This window comes from Chenopodium album, chromosome 18 (genome assembly GCF_948465745.1).
Source record: "Chenopodium album chromosome 18, dcCheAlbu1.1, whole genome shotgun sequence".
Taxonomy (NCBI): domain Eukaryota; kingdom Viridiplantae; phylum Streptophyta; class Magnoliopsida; order Caryophyllales; family Amaranthaceae; genus Chenopodium; species Chenopodium album.
In genome coordinates, this window is record NC_137851.1 from 9,771,963 (window position 1) to 9,791,360 (window position 19,398).

The 19,398-nt window shown below is 35.1% G+C and overlaps 2 protein-coding genes across 3 annotated transcripts; both read right to left on the reverse strand.

Moving 5' to 3' along the window:
* Positions 1–556: 556 nt before the first annotated feature.
* LOC145591441 (uncharacterized) lies at positions 557–5,146 on the reverse strand. The gene is made up of 2 exons (XM_081647891.1): positions 4,666–5,146; positions 557–1,149 (listed from the first exon to the last, which is right to left on the reverse strand). The coding sequence occupies exons 1-2, from the start codon at positions 5,064–5,066 to the stop codon at positions 915–917; spliced, it is 636 nt and encodes a 211-aa protein (XP_081504017.1). The 5' UTR covers positions 5,067–5,146; the 3' UTR covers positions 557–914.
* An 840-nt stretch (positions 5,147–5,986) lies between these two features.
* LOC145591442 (serine/threonine protein phosphatase 2A 55 kDa regulatory subunit B beta isoform-like) lies at positions 5,987–18,183 on the reverse strand. Of its 2 annotated transcripts, none has more exons than XM_081647892.1 (14): positions 17,576–18,183; positions 14,558–14,661; positions 14,351–14,449; positions 14,127–14,246; positions 13,176–13,364; positions 12,873–12,964; positions 12,449–12,567; positions 11,464–11,587; positions 11,221–11,344; positions 8,383–8,451; positions 8,173–8,264; positions 8,002–8,079; positions 7,782–7,852; positions 5,987–6,715 (listed from the first exon to the last, which is right to left on the reverse strand). In XM_081647892.1, the coding sequence occupies exons 1-14, from the start codon at positions 17,706–17,708 to the stop codon at positions 6,579–6,581; spliced, it is 1,551 nt and encodes a 516-aa protein (XP_081504018.1). In that variant the 5' UTR covers positions 17,709–18,183; the 3' UTR covers positions 5,987–6,578. The 2 variants fall into 2 exon arrangements, with proteins under 2 accessions (XP_081504018.1, XP_081504020.1); XM_081647894.1 differs by having other exon boundaries at positions 13,179–13,364; positions 17,576–18,182.
* Positions 18,184–19,398: the final 1,215 nt, after the last annotated feature.

Consider the following 19,398-nt stretch of genomic DNA (forward strand, 5'->3'; position numbering starts at 1 on the left):
ATAAAATCTAGATTATCTTACACTATTAGCGTTTTCTTACATTTAAAACAAATACTTTCTATTAAGCAAAAGTTGTCTTTTAAATGTTGTGCTAATTACATTTTCAATGAATAAAATTATGAATACGATTATTCAATGGTTAATTTGTCCAAAATTTATAATAAAAATTCAATTCCTCAAAAAAAAAATTCAAATGTACAACAAAAAAAAGGGTGTAAAATTACTTTCATTACTTTAAACTAGTTTTCTTTACATTTTAAATCTAAATTTCACCATGTCTTCTTCACATATTGTTCAAGTATGCAGTATAACCCATCTTCCTCTCTTTTAGAGAAGGACTCATCCAACAACCTTTTACAAAGTACATATACCATTAGTATTACGAAAACCATTATCATTATACTCCGTATGTGATTAGAACTTCGCACTAAAGTTAATATGCCAATAGTTAACTGGGTGACTTTCTCCTTACAAAGATAGCTACCATTGCAACAAATCTTAAAATTCTATCCAACAAAACAAAAGCTACGAAAAAAAATTATGTAAACAATATACATACTACAATACAAAGCTACAAAACCTTTATTAGAGAATGAAGAGATCGAATGCCGAGGTTTTTCTTCATCGTTCCCAAGGTACAAAACCAAAAGATAGCTTCACTTAGCCATAAAACAAAAAACATTTCAGAATTTTACTTGAAAATCTGTTAAACCTGAAGGAACTATAAAAGCGAGTAATCCTCTCATCAGTTACAATAATAAACCACAACCAGGATTCACAGTTCAGAGCAATTTCAAGGGACATCCTTCAGATATCATGAAATGACCCTTGACCATATTACAATCCATCATAATACACATATTATTTTCTTGCCATATTGTAGCCACGTCGAAGGAATAGAAGCAGAATGAGCTTCACTTGGTCCACCAATGAAGGAAATCCTTGCGCCTGCTAATCTTCTTCTGTAGCTGCAAAAGTCCATAAAGCAAGGCCTCAGCTGTTGGTGGACAACCTGGGACATAGATATCCACTGGAACAATCCGGTCACAACCTCGGACAACAGCATATGAATAGTGGTAGTATCCACCTCCATTTGCACAGCTTCCCATAGATATAACCCACCTTGGCTCAGGCATCTGGTCATAAACCCTGAAATTATGTGAAGACACAGAAGTTGTCAGAACTTGCACGAGGGGAACTCTAGCCTCTAGTCAGTACTCAGTAGCCAATTCAATAAAGAAAATTCTAGACATCCAATTTAACTCAACTCTTCACCAAAAGCCAAAGGAGTAACAGGACGTAAGCACAGAAAAAATGAAAGAACAGGGAAAGAGAGCAGATACTGTGCCAATTGCCAAAACTAGAATTTTGGCAATGGTGGATATCAATAATCAGACTATATTTCCTAAAATCTATGGCATCTATATATAGAATTCCTCCACACAAATTTCACAGAAAATGTGGCTTCCATTACAAATATGCAAGGTTAGAACTACCAATCTCCATCACAATCATTGACAATTAATTTAGAACACCAAAGCATATTAAGCTTTCAGCAACTACTATCCCAAACATGCACCCTAAGACCCTTTACTACTATCCCAAACATGCAAACTTCAATCTCAAAGAAAGGGCAGTCAGAAAACTAAAGATTACGTCATTAACACTAAACTACTGAAGGGTGAAATAACATGGCAGAGGACAACAAAAGAATGCCCTTTACTAGATGAAACTCACGAAAGTAGGACAGAAAAAAAAAAAATCCACAAGATCTTGCAGCGTTATAGTTAAGCGGAAGGCATGTTAGGATACATAACAAGCTGTGTGTGACATGAGGGACTTACTGATCTCTTAATCCTGCTTAATATCACCTTTACCCAAATAGTCTACTTTCAGGAAATTTTTAGAAAGGAAGTTACAATCTCTTAATCCAGCTTCTGACCTGCCTCACTTCCTTGATTAACCTTATCACCAACTAGTTCAGAATTACTTGTGTGTTTAAGCAAGTAACTTATCATTATCAACCCTCAAACCCAGCTCAGACTACACAACCTGCCTCACTTCCTTGATTAACCTTATCACCAACTAGTTCAGAAGTACTTGTGTGTTTAAGCAAGTAACTTATCATTATCAACCCTCAAACCCAGCTCAGACTACACAACCTATTGAGTTCTTTCAAGAAAAGTTAGAAAACTACACACTACCATTACTACAAGCAAAAGGAACACTAAACAGTTCCTCAATCATAAATAACGCTAACTTATAAGTTTCACCGTAAAGCCCCATCCAGAGGAGAGAGAAATCATTCTGGCTCGGCAACTATGACACTCAACTAGCATCAATTACAACATAGAGGCCTTTCTGCTTTGTATCATGCACTAGTGACACCTAACTAGTTCCCAAAAATCCAGTTTAGAAAACACAACACGCACACAATCACATATAGAGTGAGCAAAAATGGAAATGACACTATAAGAAAGCACAAGGAGTGTGGTACAAAAACAAGCCCTGGATGGAAAATACACAGCTTATGAAGGGGAAATGAATATGGCAAGGGACTAGTGTATAAAAAGGCAAGCCTGGACGATTAGGGTGGGACGTTTTTTTTGCTCTAAAAGAGGCGCATTCAAAGAGGCACACATAAGCAAGGTTTAATATTGTGTGCTCACTTCAAAGAGGCACACCGAAGTGCGCCCAAGGCATGCAGCAGGACCCTCATCACCTCATTGTGACTTGAGCTTCTTTATACAACTTCATAGGACAAACAATCAATATGCACCAAAATTCTGGCCTGGCCTTGTACGTATTTTTGGAGGAAAAATAATAGACTTGGTTAAGACAGCTCTCTTTAAAAACACAAAGTCAGCCTTTTTCAATAGGAAGAAAACATCATCAATTTCAGCATATATTCATAATTGCAGCCTTGCAGGAGCTAGATTATCCAACCCACAACAGAAATTCAACAAATGAATAACAAGCCAACATAAATAATAATTGTGAATATTGCCTGTAGAAGGTTTAAGAGGTTTTCATATGACAAAAGGGTTCTCCTAATTCCAACATGTCAACACCAATAGAGGCACCAACCTCATCAATTCACCATCAAAGATACCTATAATGACAACCCCAAACTTAAATCATCCCAACCACTTGCTAAAACAAAGATGAAGAATTCATCCTATAATGAAATAATAGAAAAATCAAAGATCCAAACACCACACAGCTTGAGCTATTTGGCACAGGCAACTAATGTTCAGAAACTCCAAAACACAGCCAGAGGAATGACCTAACAAGGCCTATTGCAATAAGAGAAGGGAAAGATGCAGAAAAGGTTATATTCCTCAATGTACAACCTTCCATCAAAGGTCAGAGAATAAGGGTCTGAAATTCTGAATTATATCTGCCTGGTTAATTATTCAACGATAAAAACTACCATCTCATCTTAACAGCCACAAACAGAGACTCCATAAAGTTCATTGTCAAAAATGTTTGGCAGATAAAGAAACGCAACGCATCACATAAGGTCCACCCCATATTTTGCCAAAGGACTATATAATAGATATACGAAATGATAACCAAAAAAAAAAAAAAAAAAAAAAAAAAGCAAGTACCAACCTTGCTTAAAAGAACTATACAGCATGCAAGGAACCTATCCCTAATATCTCCCCAAGTCCTAAAGAGTTTTCTAGCTAGTTCCAGAGCATCCATCAACATAGCTCAGTTGAGCATAACTTGTTCCGCTACCTACAGGCTATACACAATATAAAATTATCCTCCCTCCATAGGACCACAAATAATTGCAACCATATTCTGAACTGTTTTAAAGCCTTAAAGCCATGCAAAAAATCTCACTTCTTCAATTTAATCACCATAATACTGTAGATTGCAATTTCAATCACCATTGTCCAAACAACAAAAGAATCCACAATAAACAAAGAAATTGGTATTTATAAAAGGGAAACATCCAAGTAAAATATCTTTTGCTCGAATATATAGTAACAGTGAAGGCAACATGTCAATATAATCCCATATAAAGCAACAACTATAATACTTCAACATAAACATATTCTCCCTTGCAATGCACTAATCCAAAACGCTAAATCACTTTCTCATAAACAAACTAGTCCATCAAAATCATACCCAACTCATCAAAGCACCACAATGTTGGCAATTTTTTTTCACTCGACTCCATGAACAATCAGCTCTTATCCAAAAACATGGTCCTCGTCTCGATTTCAGAATCATTAACAACATACATAATCAAAAACCCGCTGAATAATACATCCCAATCAAACAATTGATCATTGAATACCGCCTTCTCCTCCTCAATTCCCCTTAATTCTCCAAAATTAACAAACTTGGTTGCACAAAGAAATTGTCATAATCTTATTCCAATTCTCATAATCCCCAATAACCAAAAATAAAATTACCAGATACCCAATTGAAAAAATATTCCCCAAAACAAGCTGACTCTCTAGAATCTCTAAAACAACCCAAAAAATCACAAAACCCTAAATCACCTTATTACACAAACCCCAAACAAAATCAAAACCCTAAAATCCCAATACAAAACCAACCACCCCAACAAAAACAATCAAACAAATCATTCAAAAAAACCCTGGACACAATCAAAATCAAACCCAAAAGAAAAAGAAGAAGACATACTTGCGAAGAGCAGGAGCCATCTTATTAGTAAGAGTACCAGCAACAATCATACAATCAGATTGACGAGGACTAGGCCTAAAGATAATCCCAAAGCGATCCAGATCGTAACGAGCAGCACCAGTATGCATCATCTCAACAGCACAACAAGCAAGCCCAAAAGTCATGGGCCAAATGGACCCACGACGGGCCCAGTTCATGAGGTCATCAACCTTGGAGATGACGTACTCCGCGGCCTTAGGGAGGGCGGGAGGTGGGGCTCTGGAGTAGGTGGTGGGTTGAGTGGTGGATGAGGCGGAGGAGAGAGAAGGGTGGGTGGTGTGGAAGGCGGAGGAGAAATGGGGGAGGGTTTTAAGGGTGGTTGTGGTTGTGCGGGTTGCTGCGGCTCGAGCTAGGAGCGCCATTGTTGAGGAGGAGAGAGAAAGAGAGATGGGAGAAATGGGGGAGGAGAGAGAAAGTGAGTTGTTTAAATTAGGAGATGGGGAAATTGGGTCGGTTAATTTGTTTTCCCTGGAGAATGGGAAATTTGGATTATCAGGTTATGTGGGTCGGTTAATTTGGAAATTTGAGTTCACGGGTCGTTCGTTCAATTCATTTATATAATCGGGTTATGTGTGTTGTTTTGTCGTTTTGCGTTGAAATTTTCAACTCAAATCTAACCCGTTTAATTTCGTGTCGGGTTTGTGTCGACCAAATTATGTGAACTGGTCGAAAATTCTTGACCCAAACCCACCAATTTTGAGTCGGGTTCATATCGAGTTAGTGTAGTGTCAGCTTTTGACAAATCCTACCGGACATATTCCTTGTAAGTTTTGAATACAAAATACGAGTAAGTTTAATCAAGTTGGAGTGACTTCAAAATAAGTGAAAAATCAGGTAATAAAACATGCTCTTAAATGAATTTATAGTAGTAGATGTTTTTATTGATTAACCAATTCAAAGCAAATAGATTCCAAGTAGTGATACTATAAATGAAAATTACATCCTTAAAGATGTGTTTTATTCACCTAATTTTCACGCTATGTAATTGTGCATTGAACTTGATTATCTTGTACGGAAGCTGCCCACGCGTTGCAAAATTTTAGAGTATGTATAGTTTACACGATACATCTAACCATATGCATCATCAAAGTAGTTGAATATACTAATCTTCATAAAGAATGCCCGCTCCAACAGCCACAAAAATATATCGATGTAAAACTTTATTAGCCACAAGAACATATGCTTGAACCAGTGGATCTCTCTTGTTCATCCTACTTACGCATGCATGTTGACCCAAAATCTTTGCTTACTTTAATACGAGTACAAGAAAATCACAAAAAGCTAAAGAAAACAAAAGAGGTATAGAAGAAATTAAATGAGAAAGTACAATAGAGTAATAATTATCACAAACTCTACAAGTTTAGAAAAGAAAAACGTTAGTACTTTAAATATCATTATACAACAGCAAATTTAGGAACAAAAGGCATAACAAAAGAATTGGTTAGCTGGTAAAATGACTATAATAACAGTAAATAACATTTTGCAGAAATCCTAAAACGCGCTAATAATTCAATAATAACAATAATACAAAGGGCGGATGGTATTGATGTGAATGATGAACCTTAAGAGCTCCATAATAGCGAAATCTGCAGTTGAAGTTTGATCTCATGTCCACAAGCATCATCACTGCCAAAAGAGACATTCTTGTCGTATCTACTGTTAAAAAAACTTTCTTGTAACTTGTAACTTTTTCTTTTTCTTTTTCATCTGACCTAACAGCAGAGGAAAACCATTTCGGGCAATCCTGCTTCTAACATACTGCAATCTACAGAATTCTTCATTCCGGGATTGTTCGTGATCACCATAAAAAAAATCTTCTAGTTCAAGATGAACAACTTTATTTTGCAGAAGCACATTGCGCTACAAGAATATCTCTAGGCATAATACATATACAGGCTGTTAGCAGCAGCACATGCAATTGAGTTTTCGGTGGGGTGCCACGCTAAATGAAGCAACTTCATGTTGAAATCAAAAGCATTTCCATTTGCATCGCTTCCAGGACTCTCCGATCCTAACCAAAGAGAAGCAAAGCATACATTATTAGAAAACAGCACTTTCACAGGACAAGCTGAACAATTATAATTTGAAAGGGCTTGATTTGAATCTCTGCAGCCCAGAACTGTCAGCTTATTTTTACAAAAAGAACAAGAAAAGAAGGTGCGTTATATCACCGCACAATCTATTGACAGCTGACAATGAATGATATTCAAACCAGGGAAGGAATTTTGACCATACCCATCTAGTGTCTGTACTGTCTACATCTAACCTTGATAAAAAGTGAGCACATCAAAAGTTCTTTTTAGGGGCAACCATGATCTTAGATGCATCAAGCGTGGTAATCCAGCTCGTATAATGAATGGGCTGAGCTTGAATCTCACTAACGTTTGGTTCAACTAATTATGATGCTATATAAACTTCTAAACCTTTAACATTACTAATACATTTTTTTTTTTTTTTTGGGGGGGGAGGTGGGGAGGAAAATCTTTCTAGGAAACCAAGGAAGTTCCCAAGGGGAAGGTAACTTTTACTGGATGTTCATGTGACTATTATCTCAGGGTAGAGGGAGTATAAGCTAAGTTTGAGCTTCATAGTCACATAGACATAGTTCCCAATTCAGAATTCTATGGAGTTGTGCGAAGAATTGCAGCCCCACTATAGAGGCACAATAAGATACTTATGAAGAAGCCTTAACTTTAATCTGTTTCACAGGATCATGGTGTCTGCTTATTTGCTTAAATAAAGGTCTACATATAGTAAGCTTCATTAATAGCTCCTGTAACTAAATAGTAGCATGTGACAATTATTCTCGATGTGTGTGTCTTAATGATAACACAATTAAACTACACAGTACTAAAAAAGTGTCAAATATGTACAGAACTGCCTATGACAATGGTTGTATTCACCATCTCTGCTAAATGGGACCAACAAAGTGGTTGTATCAACCACCTCTAGTCCTCTACTATATGAGACTTCAAGCCACTGGGAAATATATATAACCAACAGGTTTTCACAAGTTATTTCAGCAAAACTTAATCCCCAATCTAGAGTTTCTAGGAACAATATATGTCAATACATACCTTGCCTCGCACCACGTGTAAAGGTGCCAGTTCTTGAGGGTCTATGGTTTGTACTGGCTGGAAGTTGCTTCCTGAAAATAACGAGATTTACCCGGTGAGAAAAATGGCAAACAGCAACAAAAAAAAGTGATTGACTTGGCAATTGAAGCAAATTGCAGAAGTTTATTCATTGTGTCTAAAAAGAACATGGTGAAAATATTTTTAGGAATCAGACTTTTACCTCATGGGGTTTTTGCTGGCTTCCAAGGTTGAGGCTTCTGTGCTGCCCGAAGAGCAGCCAAAAACACGAAACAAATTGCTGGTAGTGGAGAATATTTTTAGCATCAAAATGGCATCAATACAATAAAGCATTAAAATGAAGGGCAGTATGCCATGCAATGAAATTGATCACCTGTAAGAACCAGTTGCGGCTCGCAATCCATCTCCACTCAGACAACACTCAAATTTGTCAAAAATGGAATCATTTTCATACAAATCACAGAGCTGATAACATAAACAAATTGAACCCAGCAAGATTAGCAAACTAATTAAAGGCAGACAAATAGGAAGTTTAACATGTTTGACTAACACGAAATTGAACAAGACTGATACAAGAACTAACCCTTGGTCTCAAATGTTCGTGAACCTGGAAAGTTGCAACAGGCCCAGAATCCATGTTTATATCCCATAGCTGGAAAAAAAAAAACAAAAAAAAAGGATAGATGAAAGAAGTCTTAAGCTAATAAAATCTGTTCAGGGTTGATCATTAAACTAATCTTTTTACTTTTATTATTAGGAAAAACAGAGTTCAATATACTTGAAACAAAGTAATGTCTCTAAAGAGAACCAGGAAACAGGAATCCTTCCTAACAAATAATATTAATAATAAAAATACAAAAAAAAAAAAAAAAAAAAAAAGGGAAATTTTCTTTGGTAAACTCTAACTTTTTAATTTTCTCAGTGGTAAACATTAAAAAAATCTTATTATCCTTGGTAAACTTAAATTTTTTATATTAAGTCAACTATAACATTAATGATTAATTTTAACTAAACATTTTAACTATAGTTAGTTTTTTTTTTATATATATATATTTTTTTTACATTTATTTTAGAAATATTTTTTTAAAATAAAAATCCCCTATTCCCCAACAATCAGCCACTTCTCCCTCCCCCGCCCCCACCCACGTCGGCGCACCAGCCGCCTAGCCCTCCTTCACCGGAAATCAACACCCTAACCACCAGCCCCTTCCCCGGAATCAACACCCTCAGCCCCAAAATCCCCTCCTCGAAATCTCTAATTCTCAATCTCTCCTCCCTAAACGAAATCAGATAATTAGGGTTTCGGGATGAAGATCGAAAATCATGGGTTTCTTCAATTTTCCAAGCTTTAGGGCTTGATTTCTCTCGATTTTAGGGTTTGATTTTACTCAATTTTAGGGTATTTTGCTCGATTTTAGGGTTTGAAGGAGGCATTTTTTGCCGGTAAAGAGGGGGTCACCGTCGGTGGGAAGAGAGTGCTCGTTAGAGGAGAAAGAGAGGAGGGGATCACCGACAGTGGGAGGAGAGTGTTCGGTCATAGGAGAGAGAGGTAAGGTCGTGGGCGGTGGTTTAATTTGGGCGTTTGGGGTTTTGTGTTGCGGTGGTGGTCTGGGCGGTGGTTTGGTTGTTGGGGTTGTGTTGCGATCTTGGCATGGGCGGTGATCTAGGCGGTGGTTTGGGTGTTGGGGTTCTGTGTTGCGGTCGTGGCATGGGCGGTGATCCGGGCGGTGGTTTGGGTGTTGGGGTTCTGGGTTGCGGTGGTGGCATGGGTGGTAGTCTGGGTGGTCTGGCAGAAAGAGATTGGGTTTTTTTTTAAAAAAAATTTAATTATTAAAAAATAAAAGAAATTAACCATGGTTAGTGAGTTTATATTAAAATAGCTATTATCATTGGTAATAAAAACTTCAAGTTTACCAAGGTTAATAAGATTTTTTAATGTTTACCATTAAATTAAAAAGTTCAAGTTTACCATAGAGAATTTCCCAAAAAAAAAAAAAAAAAAAAAAAAAAAAAAGGGTGGATCAATTGTGCAACAGATCAGTCAAAGTGATTCGAAGAAAAATCCCTACTTAGTTTAAACAGAAGTAATAATAGAAACTCGACACCATATTCTGCCATTTCTACCTTTTTGCGGTTTCATAATCAGGCTGGGTCAACAAAAACCACAAAATAGCAAGAAAAAGCATTATGAACCAAAAATATATGCTACTTACCCTCAAAACCAAACACAAATCAGACAAAGGAGATACACTAAAAAGTTCATCAATGCCACTTCTAGCTTCATGGTCAATAACATTCAAAGGCATTTGATGGCTTTATAATTTTTTAGGTATCCTAGCTTCAATTGAGAAGAGACCAAAATAGTATTCTACCTTGTTCTACTATTTTGGCTAATTCATGCTTCTTAAGACATCCTAATTTAACAGGTATCAACTATAAAAGTAATGCACACATGGTTGTTAGGATTCTGGTCCAGATCTTATGATCCTATGATTCTACAATCCAGAATCAAGTCACTGATCCGGATCTTAAGAAGGATTTTAATGTTTGTAGGATTGGTAAAAACTTGTAGTGGTCGGATCTTAATACGATTTCACGATTTTCAGATCCAACATAAAATGATAACTTAAGACGATAAACCATTTTTACATTTTTATTTTTTAACAGTATAGTTCAAATTCACATATCATTAGACTTATTATATTATTGTTGGCTGGAAATAAGACAAATTCAGCTCAGATCTTCAAACCAGTTTTACTAAACCCCCTACCACCTGGATCCAAAGATAAAATTTGGATCCAACCCTGGGAGAGAGTCTAATTACTCTAAATATAAGACAGCAAATGAAAAAAAAAAAAATTGATACTTCATATATTATAAGAGTCGCGCATAGACAAAGTCAGGATTCTCAAATCAAGACAAAGTCAGGATTTTTAGATCAAGACGAAGGACTTAGCACTGTAAAGTAGGCAGATTGTAAAATACAGCATTTAGCTTATATACCAGCCCTGGCAACTGGGAGAGACCATCATCCTTGTACCTCATTCTGTTAGCAAGCAATCCTTCAAAAAATCCTACTTTATGTGCATGTTATAAATTCCACAAAAGTAGCATATAACGTTTAATTTGGGAGAGAGGTCTCACATACACAGGCTTATTAATTGTGTACTTTACAAAAATTCTCACCAGATTCACACAGATTTTTCCTGAGCATTTTATAACATGGTTGGTACTAGTTGTATGATATCAATTAATCAATTTATTCTCCTACGCAACTTTCCCAACATAGGAGCATACCCAAAACTAAACCACAAAACTCAGGCAAATTTTTTTTCTTAAGAAATAAGATGCTGTGAAACATGTAATGCTAAGGAAAATTACTAGTCAGCCTAAAGGAATGAAGAAGTAGAAAAATATGGACCTTCAGAGACATATAGTCACGACTGAGCATGTATCTACCATCTTTTGCAAATTTGACATCTGAAATTGAAGCAATTATCTCAGTGAAAAAAGATCTTGAACCAGGAGTCTCCTGCACCTCAAACCTGTACGCGTTGGATAAAAAGTTTATATAGTGATGATTATGATGATATTTTTATATTTTGATAATTCAGAGCAGCTAATTTATATAGTGACGATTATGAAGAATTGAAATATCTCTCACAGCTTGCTATGACTATCGCATAAAGCAGACTGCCGTAGGTCAATTAGTCGGATAGAACCCTTTGAGCTACTATAGGCTAACGTGTTGCAGTGGGTAGGGTGAAATTCTGCTGAAGTTATCACCTCTGCAAGAATAAGCTCAAGCATATCAGTTCCAGAATATAGCATTGAAAGTCATGCGTATCTTCAAAGTAAGAAAACATTTCTTTTATTAATCAGAATTATTCATCCGCAGAAATGTTCCAACTATAGGATGGTTGGAGGTAGGCAAGTTCCTAAATGGACATTTAAAAAAAAAAATAGTAAGCATAAAAAGATTTTTCATATTTCCCACAGTCAAGTGCAGGAAACCATTTCCTAGTTGCCACAATGTCCCTCCTTGCTATATTAATTTCACTTTTCTTACTTTAAAAAAAATAAATAAAATAAATAAATGATTGCTTGAAAAGCTAGAGTACAAGAATCTTAATTGTTCTTTTGTAGAAAACGTAGATAAAATTACGAAGAATAATTCATATACTAATACTCTGTAAATGCAAAGCAGGAAAAAGGCTTTCTCAAAAAAAAAAAAAAAAAAAAAAAAAAAAAGCAGGAAAAAGGCAACAAAAACAAAATCAACAATCCCGGGAGGATCCCACTATATTTAGTGTCTTGGAAAGAGAATATAAATACAGCTTAACCCCTTACCAATATAAACTGGTTGTACAAAGCAGAGGGAACTTACTAATAGAAAGAGAACACTTAAAGACTGCATAAACTGATTGCCTTCGGTTCATAAATAAATACTTCATATATATAATATATTAAGTAGCATGTTTACTAATCATCTTACAATCCCAAGTAATCTCTATTATAAAGTGGAGAAAGAATAGCTCATTGGAAAGGAAAAAAAAAATCTTGTTTAATCCATCCTTAAAGAGAAGTTTAAAAGAGAAAGAAAATGCAATTAGGCATGCAACAACGCTTGAGAATGGTGAGATTTCTACCAGTTAGATCCTCCATGTTTGCAGGCTTAACATCAACAATATTGAAACTTTGACTGCTAATTTCCAAGTTCCAGAGATTTATGCGGAGGTCATCAGCCGAAATAAAGGTCTCTCCATCACTAAAAAGAGAAAGAAGAAAAAGTGATGTTCCTGAATTTGAAGTAAACAAAGTAACATAAAGTTTATAAACCAAATTACTTGAGGCAACAGGCACCAAATAATAGAGTTTAGTGCTTAAAATCCTATTAAACCTAATCAAGAAGGATGAAATGCTTCCAAGTTCAAACAGAGGTGTAACATGGATCCAGGCCTTTGGGAGTGATTAAGATTAACGACCATAACATTAATAACTATAAATATGTAAACAAAATTTATCTGTTGTAATCCTCAAAGTGGCATTCATTAAAAAAAAAAAAACACAAACCTGTTATTTGAAATAGAATTGATGTGATAGTCGTGGGCATGACCATATACTCTTCTACAACTTGCCGTAAGACTTGTTTCTTGACTAGTAACCTGGACATGAACTTGAGAATTGGTAAGCCAAATAAAAAATAGCTTGCCAGGTTAATATAGTCATAGTGACTCCTTAATTAATGCATTTTTCTTATAAATATTACAAGAGTCTATTATAGATTAATTTTCAAAAAGATAAGTGCAAATCCTGTATTAGCAATCACTTTATTTTAAACAAGAATCAAATCTGCCTAATACATTAAAATACAACTACCGTGGGTAAGCGTAGTGATGCAACGCCTCCAGACGGGAACGAAAAGTCAGTGCTCAAACAATTAGTTGGTTTGACATTAAATCCTCCATTTGGAATGCCTTTGGAACCTGTCGAAGAGCTACTTCGTTCAATCTTTGATGGATCCACATTCACACTGCACACTTTCTTGATTTTCTTCTCTTGGACCTTTCTCAAAGAGACAACTACAGGTTAGAGGAATACAATGTTCTGGTCACGTGCATGATTGGTGTGACAATATGTTACACTCACACGGTGCCATTATGCAGCTTTAATTTTAAGAAAAATTGGTATCCAAAAGAATATAAAAATAATGCACATCATATAAATATTACCATACACAAGATTAAATCATCAAACTACATCCCAACACCAAAGTTGTTCAAGATGAGTAGGCATTAGTAGTTTAGTACTTTAGATGACAAGATGCTCATAAATTATAACTCTTTATTAGAGATATACATCCTTTACAAGGACAATTACAGTTGATTGCAGGTCAGAACACCTCAGTACCACAGTTTTCATGTACAACCAGTAATTGGCAACTGGAAACCAATTAGTCTTCTTTGTTACCATCCAATCTAGTTTTAAAGTATTGACTGACTTAATAGGTAGATCAGGCCCATTTATATCAAATAGTAACTCTCCTGAAGATATCTCGAAATTTTTACATACCCCACAGTAAGTCAGTAACCACAAATAATCTAAGATTGCTACACTTTTCTATTCTAACATCATAATGATTCTTACATCAAGTACACTTCACATGGACACGAGACACAAAAAAAGAGAAAATAAAAAAAAAAAAATTAAATTCAGCTAATATCTTCATCCACAGAAAGTGCCTAGTTTTGAATTCGATAGTAATCTGGTAATAGACAAATCCTATAATAAACTGCAAAGAGATTTAGCAAGCAAGTGTTACCATACCTTCCAGAATTTGATGGTTTTGTCATTAGTGGAAAGAAGAAATAGTGCGCCATTAGCCATCTGACACCATCTGATCTTATTAATTTTCTCCTCAATCTCTAAACTCTTTAGGTAGTCAAACTGAAACCAAAAGGTAAATATGTGGGCTTTTCCTGCAAAATTAAGGACAAAAAGGAAGAGAAACAAACATCAACTATGACAGCCGATTCAATGAAGATACATACCTCTGGTTCATGGCTCTGAAACTCAGTCTGATAGCGAAACTCAGGATGCCTACTAGGTGAACAATCCATCTTTTCAAGATCTCTTCTAGGTCCACCATGCTACATATCATATGATCACATTATATATAGGTTATAGGCCTCAACATGTGATTATACTAGAAACAAAGAAAGTTACTTTGTGAATCAAACAAGCATGACTGCACTTACACCCTTTCTGTCGGTTCTCTCAAACAAAACAACCCGACCCCCACGATCTCCAGTAGCAAGGTGGTCCCCAGTCTTGTCAAATTCAATAGCTGATATAATGTCAACTGCAAGGAGAAAATTACATGTAAATTAGATCCACTGAGCAGACAATATCACAATATCATTAAGAATTTAAGATGATGTATCCTGAGTCTACCACAGTCAAGCATGGGAAGCCTCTATATGGTCAATTCTTATGTTTCAATTTAAATCTAAATGAGATGCTGCCAGCCTATGCCACGAATTGCACCACAACAACTTTGCACAATTGCATCTCTTTTCTTGCAAATTTATCCAACAATATACGAGTAATGACCAATATAAAACAAGCAGCTCAGCAGCTGCCACCTAGCATAGGCAAAGTCTCCACTCTATCATGCTTAGGTAAGCCTTAGCCTTATATAAAATCATTTATTGATGATTACTCGCAGGGTATATTTCTTAGCAGAGAAGTCCGAAGTCTTGCAAAAGTTCATGGAGTTCAGAAGTTTAGTAGAAAATGAGCCTTCTTTTTCTTTTAAAAAAGTAAAGGCAAATAAAACTATGTTTGAGGACAGACTCTGGAAGAGAATACACCACCAAGATCAGCACATTCTCAATTAGATGCCATATTTGTCACCTTATGGCAACAAAATCATAAGATACACTAGGTGAATGGTGTCGAATCTATAAACCTCAACCAATCATATATACATCAGAAAATTTCACAGCTCAGCTGAGTATGCAATTCATATGTATGCTTTTACATTATCAGTAATCCTGTAGTGTGCTGATAGAACAGTTCAGCAAACAGTAATGTCCATTTTACATTATTGCCATCGTAGAGTCTGAAGGTAGCAAGTTCCATATCATTATTGTAACAAGCATAGGATAAGATAGACAGCAGAAGGAACATCCAAAGTCTGCATAACTAAGTGCTTAACAATGCATAAGAAACTATAGACTCCAAACATGATTACCATCCAGATTATTTTAAACTCCATATTTCCCTTTACAAATGTCCATCTCTTGATTCATGGATCTTCTTGTAGGTTAACCCAAGATATTTATCCACCTAATAGGCAACCATATACCAATTTCAGGGAAATATATTATGTGAAGGGGGCAATAGAAGTCAAATGACATAAGAAAAAGTTTATCTTTAAAGGATAGCTCAAAAGAAGGATTAGGCCTCTTTTCCTTTATTAAGGTATTGAAAGAGAACCTACCTCGCATGCTAAGACCTTACATCTTAATAAACTTTCTTAATTTTCCCTCCCTTTGGTTTAATTTGAGTCCTAATTGTTCTTCCATCACTTGTCACCAGACACTGCACATTATGCATTCTTCTAGTTATATATCCGGTAAGAATACTAGGACCTCAACAACATACTCTTCAAAATAACGGCAGTGAAGATAGATTTTAATACCTAAAAAATTGAATTGTTTCTGAATTTGAACCGAGGAAATTATGATAATGCCAAAAGTTGAAATTGGTAATTCCCTGTATGTTTCTTCTTTGTTCAAATGGGATCAGTGAGTCTTTTGAATAGCTTGGTGTGCAGCAGCAGAGAGAAATATATATATACTTCTTTAATTTTTCTGAACAATACAAATCAATGAACCATCCACTGAAAATGTCTGAATAGCAAAGCCAATAACCTATTCTTAAAACAGATAGACTCCCCTCCCACCCTAACTGATATTGTTGATACCATTAAGCAGAGCAATTTGTAGAGCTCCTCTCCACTCTTTTCTACATAGATGCACATCACGATTCTCATGAATTTTCCACTTCCTATGAATATATTGGAATAGTAATAGCTTTTAGTATTTGACTTATTACAGTTATACCAGAAGACAAACTATGTGCTTTTGATGTTCCCACATAAATTTTTATCATGGATTGATCCTATGAAGTGAACTCAGTATCAGAATGAACATAACTCATACTTCTATAAAAATAAACATATCATTTATGAATCACTTCTTGATTTGGAGATAACAGGATCTCAGGGTTCACTCTATCTGTATACTCCATAACAAATAGCCAAAAGCACTGACATGCTCATTAATTCATAACACTTGTCACAGCATCTTAGCAACTATAAGCACCTGGATAATCAAGGTCAGTTAGGAAAATAGACGCATATTTCAAGGTGAATGCACAAAAGCCTAAACAGCCTTCTTACTGCAATAGCAGGCTGCAGAACAATGGCATAACTAGACATCTTTGGGGGGCGATCACACATAAATCTATGCTTAAAGAAAGTTTTCGCCGACCTCTAGTCCTCCACAGTCCACACCATGATTCGTTTTCCTAATAAGTATTTTGACTAATCCACCAGAAAATTGATGTTAAAATGCTAGATTTGCAGTTAATTCATAGGCAAAACAACAACCAGGGTTGATCAATGATGTGTGAAGGTCCAATGAAGAAAAAAATCAGTCTCCTCAAATCAGCATTTTCCATATCTTCCAGTGTTACCCAAGCTAAAATCTCGCCCAGATATAGGTGGATAAGTGCAGTTTAGGGGAAATTGTGAACCCAGACTCTTCCCCCATGAGAGACATTAGATCCTCACATTAATTTTACATCCAAAGTTCTAATCCATAAACAACAAATACACCATAATTGTCACCAAATCCATATCACGGCCCTTTTAAAAGAATAATGATTCACATACACTAATTTAATCTAGTGGATTACAACTAGCTTAGTTGGTATAATACAGAAGACCAGGAATCGAATCTCATCTACATCATTCCATTCCCTTTGCGACCAAGATACACATAAGAAAAAAAATACTAATCCAATGTCAAACATCAAACATATATGTTTCTAGACAGCTTTACAGTCTACATTCAACTACAAACACAGTGAAAATGCTAAAATCACATAAAACATGAAATAAAAGTTACAAAATCACAAAAATGACAAACACCCAATTATGAGTTTTACCATTAAATGATTAAAATAAGATTAAAGATCTAATATACCTTCCTGAATCTCTTCACCAGCAGTTCTCTCCCCAAATACTTGAGAGAACTTCCAATCCAACGGCGGCTGCGGCAACCCCATTCCTATATCGGCGCCGCCACCGCCACCGCCACCACCACCGCCACCCTTCATTCTTAGATAAATTTTCTGATCAGATTCACGATCAAAATCAACCAATTAAATAAAGGGTATTGCATGAATAAGCTGATCAAATCCCTTGATTCATGATAAATTAGAAACTTCCATTCAACTTCCAATCTTTTTCTTTAATCTCTGCTCAAATGGGTTCAAACTAAAATACCCAATAGCCTAAAGAGAGAGATAATCAGATTCTTGATTTTTGCACAAAAACAGAGAATAGAGTTTAATGGGGTTATCTCATTTTTTTTTTTTCCCTTCTTTTTTCCTTTATTTTTCTGGGTTTTTCACAATCTCAATGATGAACGATCTCAAAGGATTGAAAGATTCCCAAAAGCTACAGACACAGATGGACACACACACACTCTCTCTCTCTCTCTCTCTCTCTCTCTCTCTCTCTGAGTTTCTCTCTCTAAATATATAGGTATGTAAGTATGTTGCGGGGTCTTTGTTAGTGTGAGAGAGTAGTGTAACCTGGTTTTGACAAAAAGTAAGGGAGTGAACGAACCAAAAAAAATTAAAATAGTTTGGAGATATAAGTGATGGGTTCCTTTATGATTTGATGTTACACCTTCATGTTGTTTCGATCTTGTTTAGCAATCAGTTGTTTGTTTTCTTAAACTTGTTAGTAGTAATGAAAGTGTATGGGTAGTTAACTAAATAATGTATTCATTGAAACGATTTCAATAAGTGTCTATAAAGTTACATTTTTATTCTAAACTATAAATCACAACGGGAGTCAAGTGAATAGTGCAAAAAATGCTAATAGGGTACTTAAAAAGGAAAGGGAGTTAAATAAGTATTTAAAATACTTGCTAAAGTTGTATTATTTTGGAACTACGTGTCAAAATCACGCATCGATCAGTATAATTAGTAAAGTAATTATTTTAATTTAATATTTCTAAATTTAGTTATATACTTATGTGATCCAACTCTCCTAGAACGTTCTATAAAAATATTTTGAAATAATCAAACATGTTCTTCATATTATATAGTAGCTTATCATTGTCTTGGAAAATTACGGGAAAGATAACAATGAAAATTTGGGACAGAGCCAAACAATTGACACAAATTTGCAATTTGATTAATTCTTTTTAAGCAAGTTCATCACCGCGTCAATAATGTTCTTTTTTTTAATAAAAAACTAGATTAGGCTCGTGCGATGCACGATTTTAACAATAATTTACGATTTAACAATATTTTTTTGCTTATTTGTGTGTAAATAATTTAAGAAAAATATAATAAATTGATAAATTAATAAAGAATGGACACCCCAATTCATATAATTTGTATAAAATATATGGAGTAGGAGAAAAAAATAATGTTTATAAGAACCCGACCTTCCTTTATTTCTCCAATGGAATTTGCATAATTAGTCAATTCAAATATAAAATCTATTAGAAAAATATATAATTAATTTAACATTTTCAAATTTTTATTTATATTGAAAAAAAAATAATGATGTCATTATTAGTTTTGGAGGGAAAATTTTTTATAAGAAGTTGACATGTGGAAAGTAATGACATCAGCGGTAATTACTTTAGTTATATTTATAGACGTAGTACTACTAGTCACATACTATATAAATTGTAATGCAAATTGTAGAAGTCTATAAGATATGAAGCTATTGATTAAAAAAAAAAAAAAAAAGTTGTCAATAAACAAGATAGAAACCTAAAAGAGT

Bases quoted from the DNA above. Each gene is read 5' to 3' on its own strand.
- LOC145591441 (XM_081647891.1), bottom strand. From the start codon at position 5,066: ATGGCGCTCCTAGCTCGAGCCGCAGCAACCCGCACAACCACAACCACC. The intron at 1,150-4,665 runs GTATGTCTTCTT...ACATAATTTCAG, and splicing joins ATGGCTCCTGCTCTTCGCAA to GGTTTATGACCAGATGCCTG.
- LOC145591442 (XM_081647892.1), bottom strand. From the start codon at position 17,708: ATGAAGGGTGGCGGTGGTGGTGGCGGTGGCGGTGGCGGCGCCGATATA. The intron at 8,265-8,382 runs GTTAGTTCTTGT...TTATGTTATCAG, and splicing joins ACGAACATTTGAGACCAAGG to CTCTGTGATTTGTATGAAAA. The intron at 6,716-7,781 runs GTATGTATTGAC...CTCTTTGGTTAG, and splicing joins TACACGTGGTGCGAGGCAAG to GATCGGAGAGTCCTGGAAGC.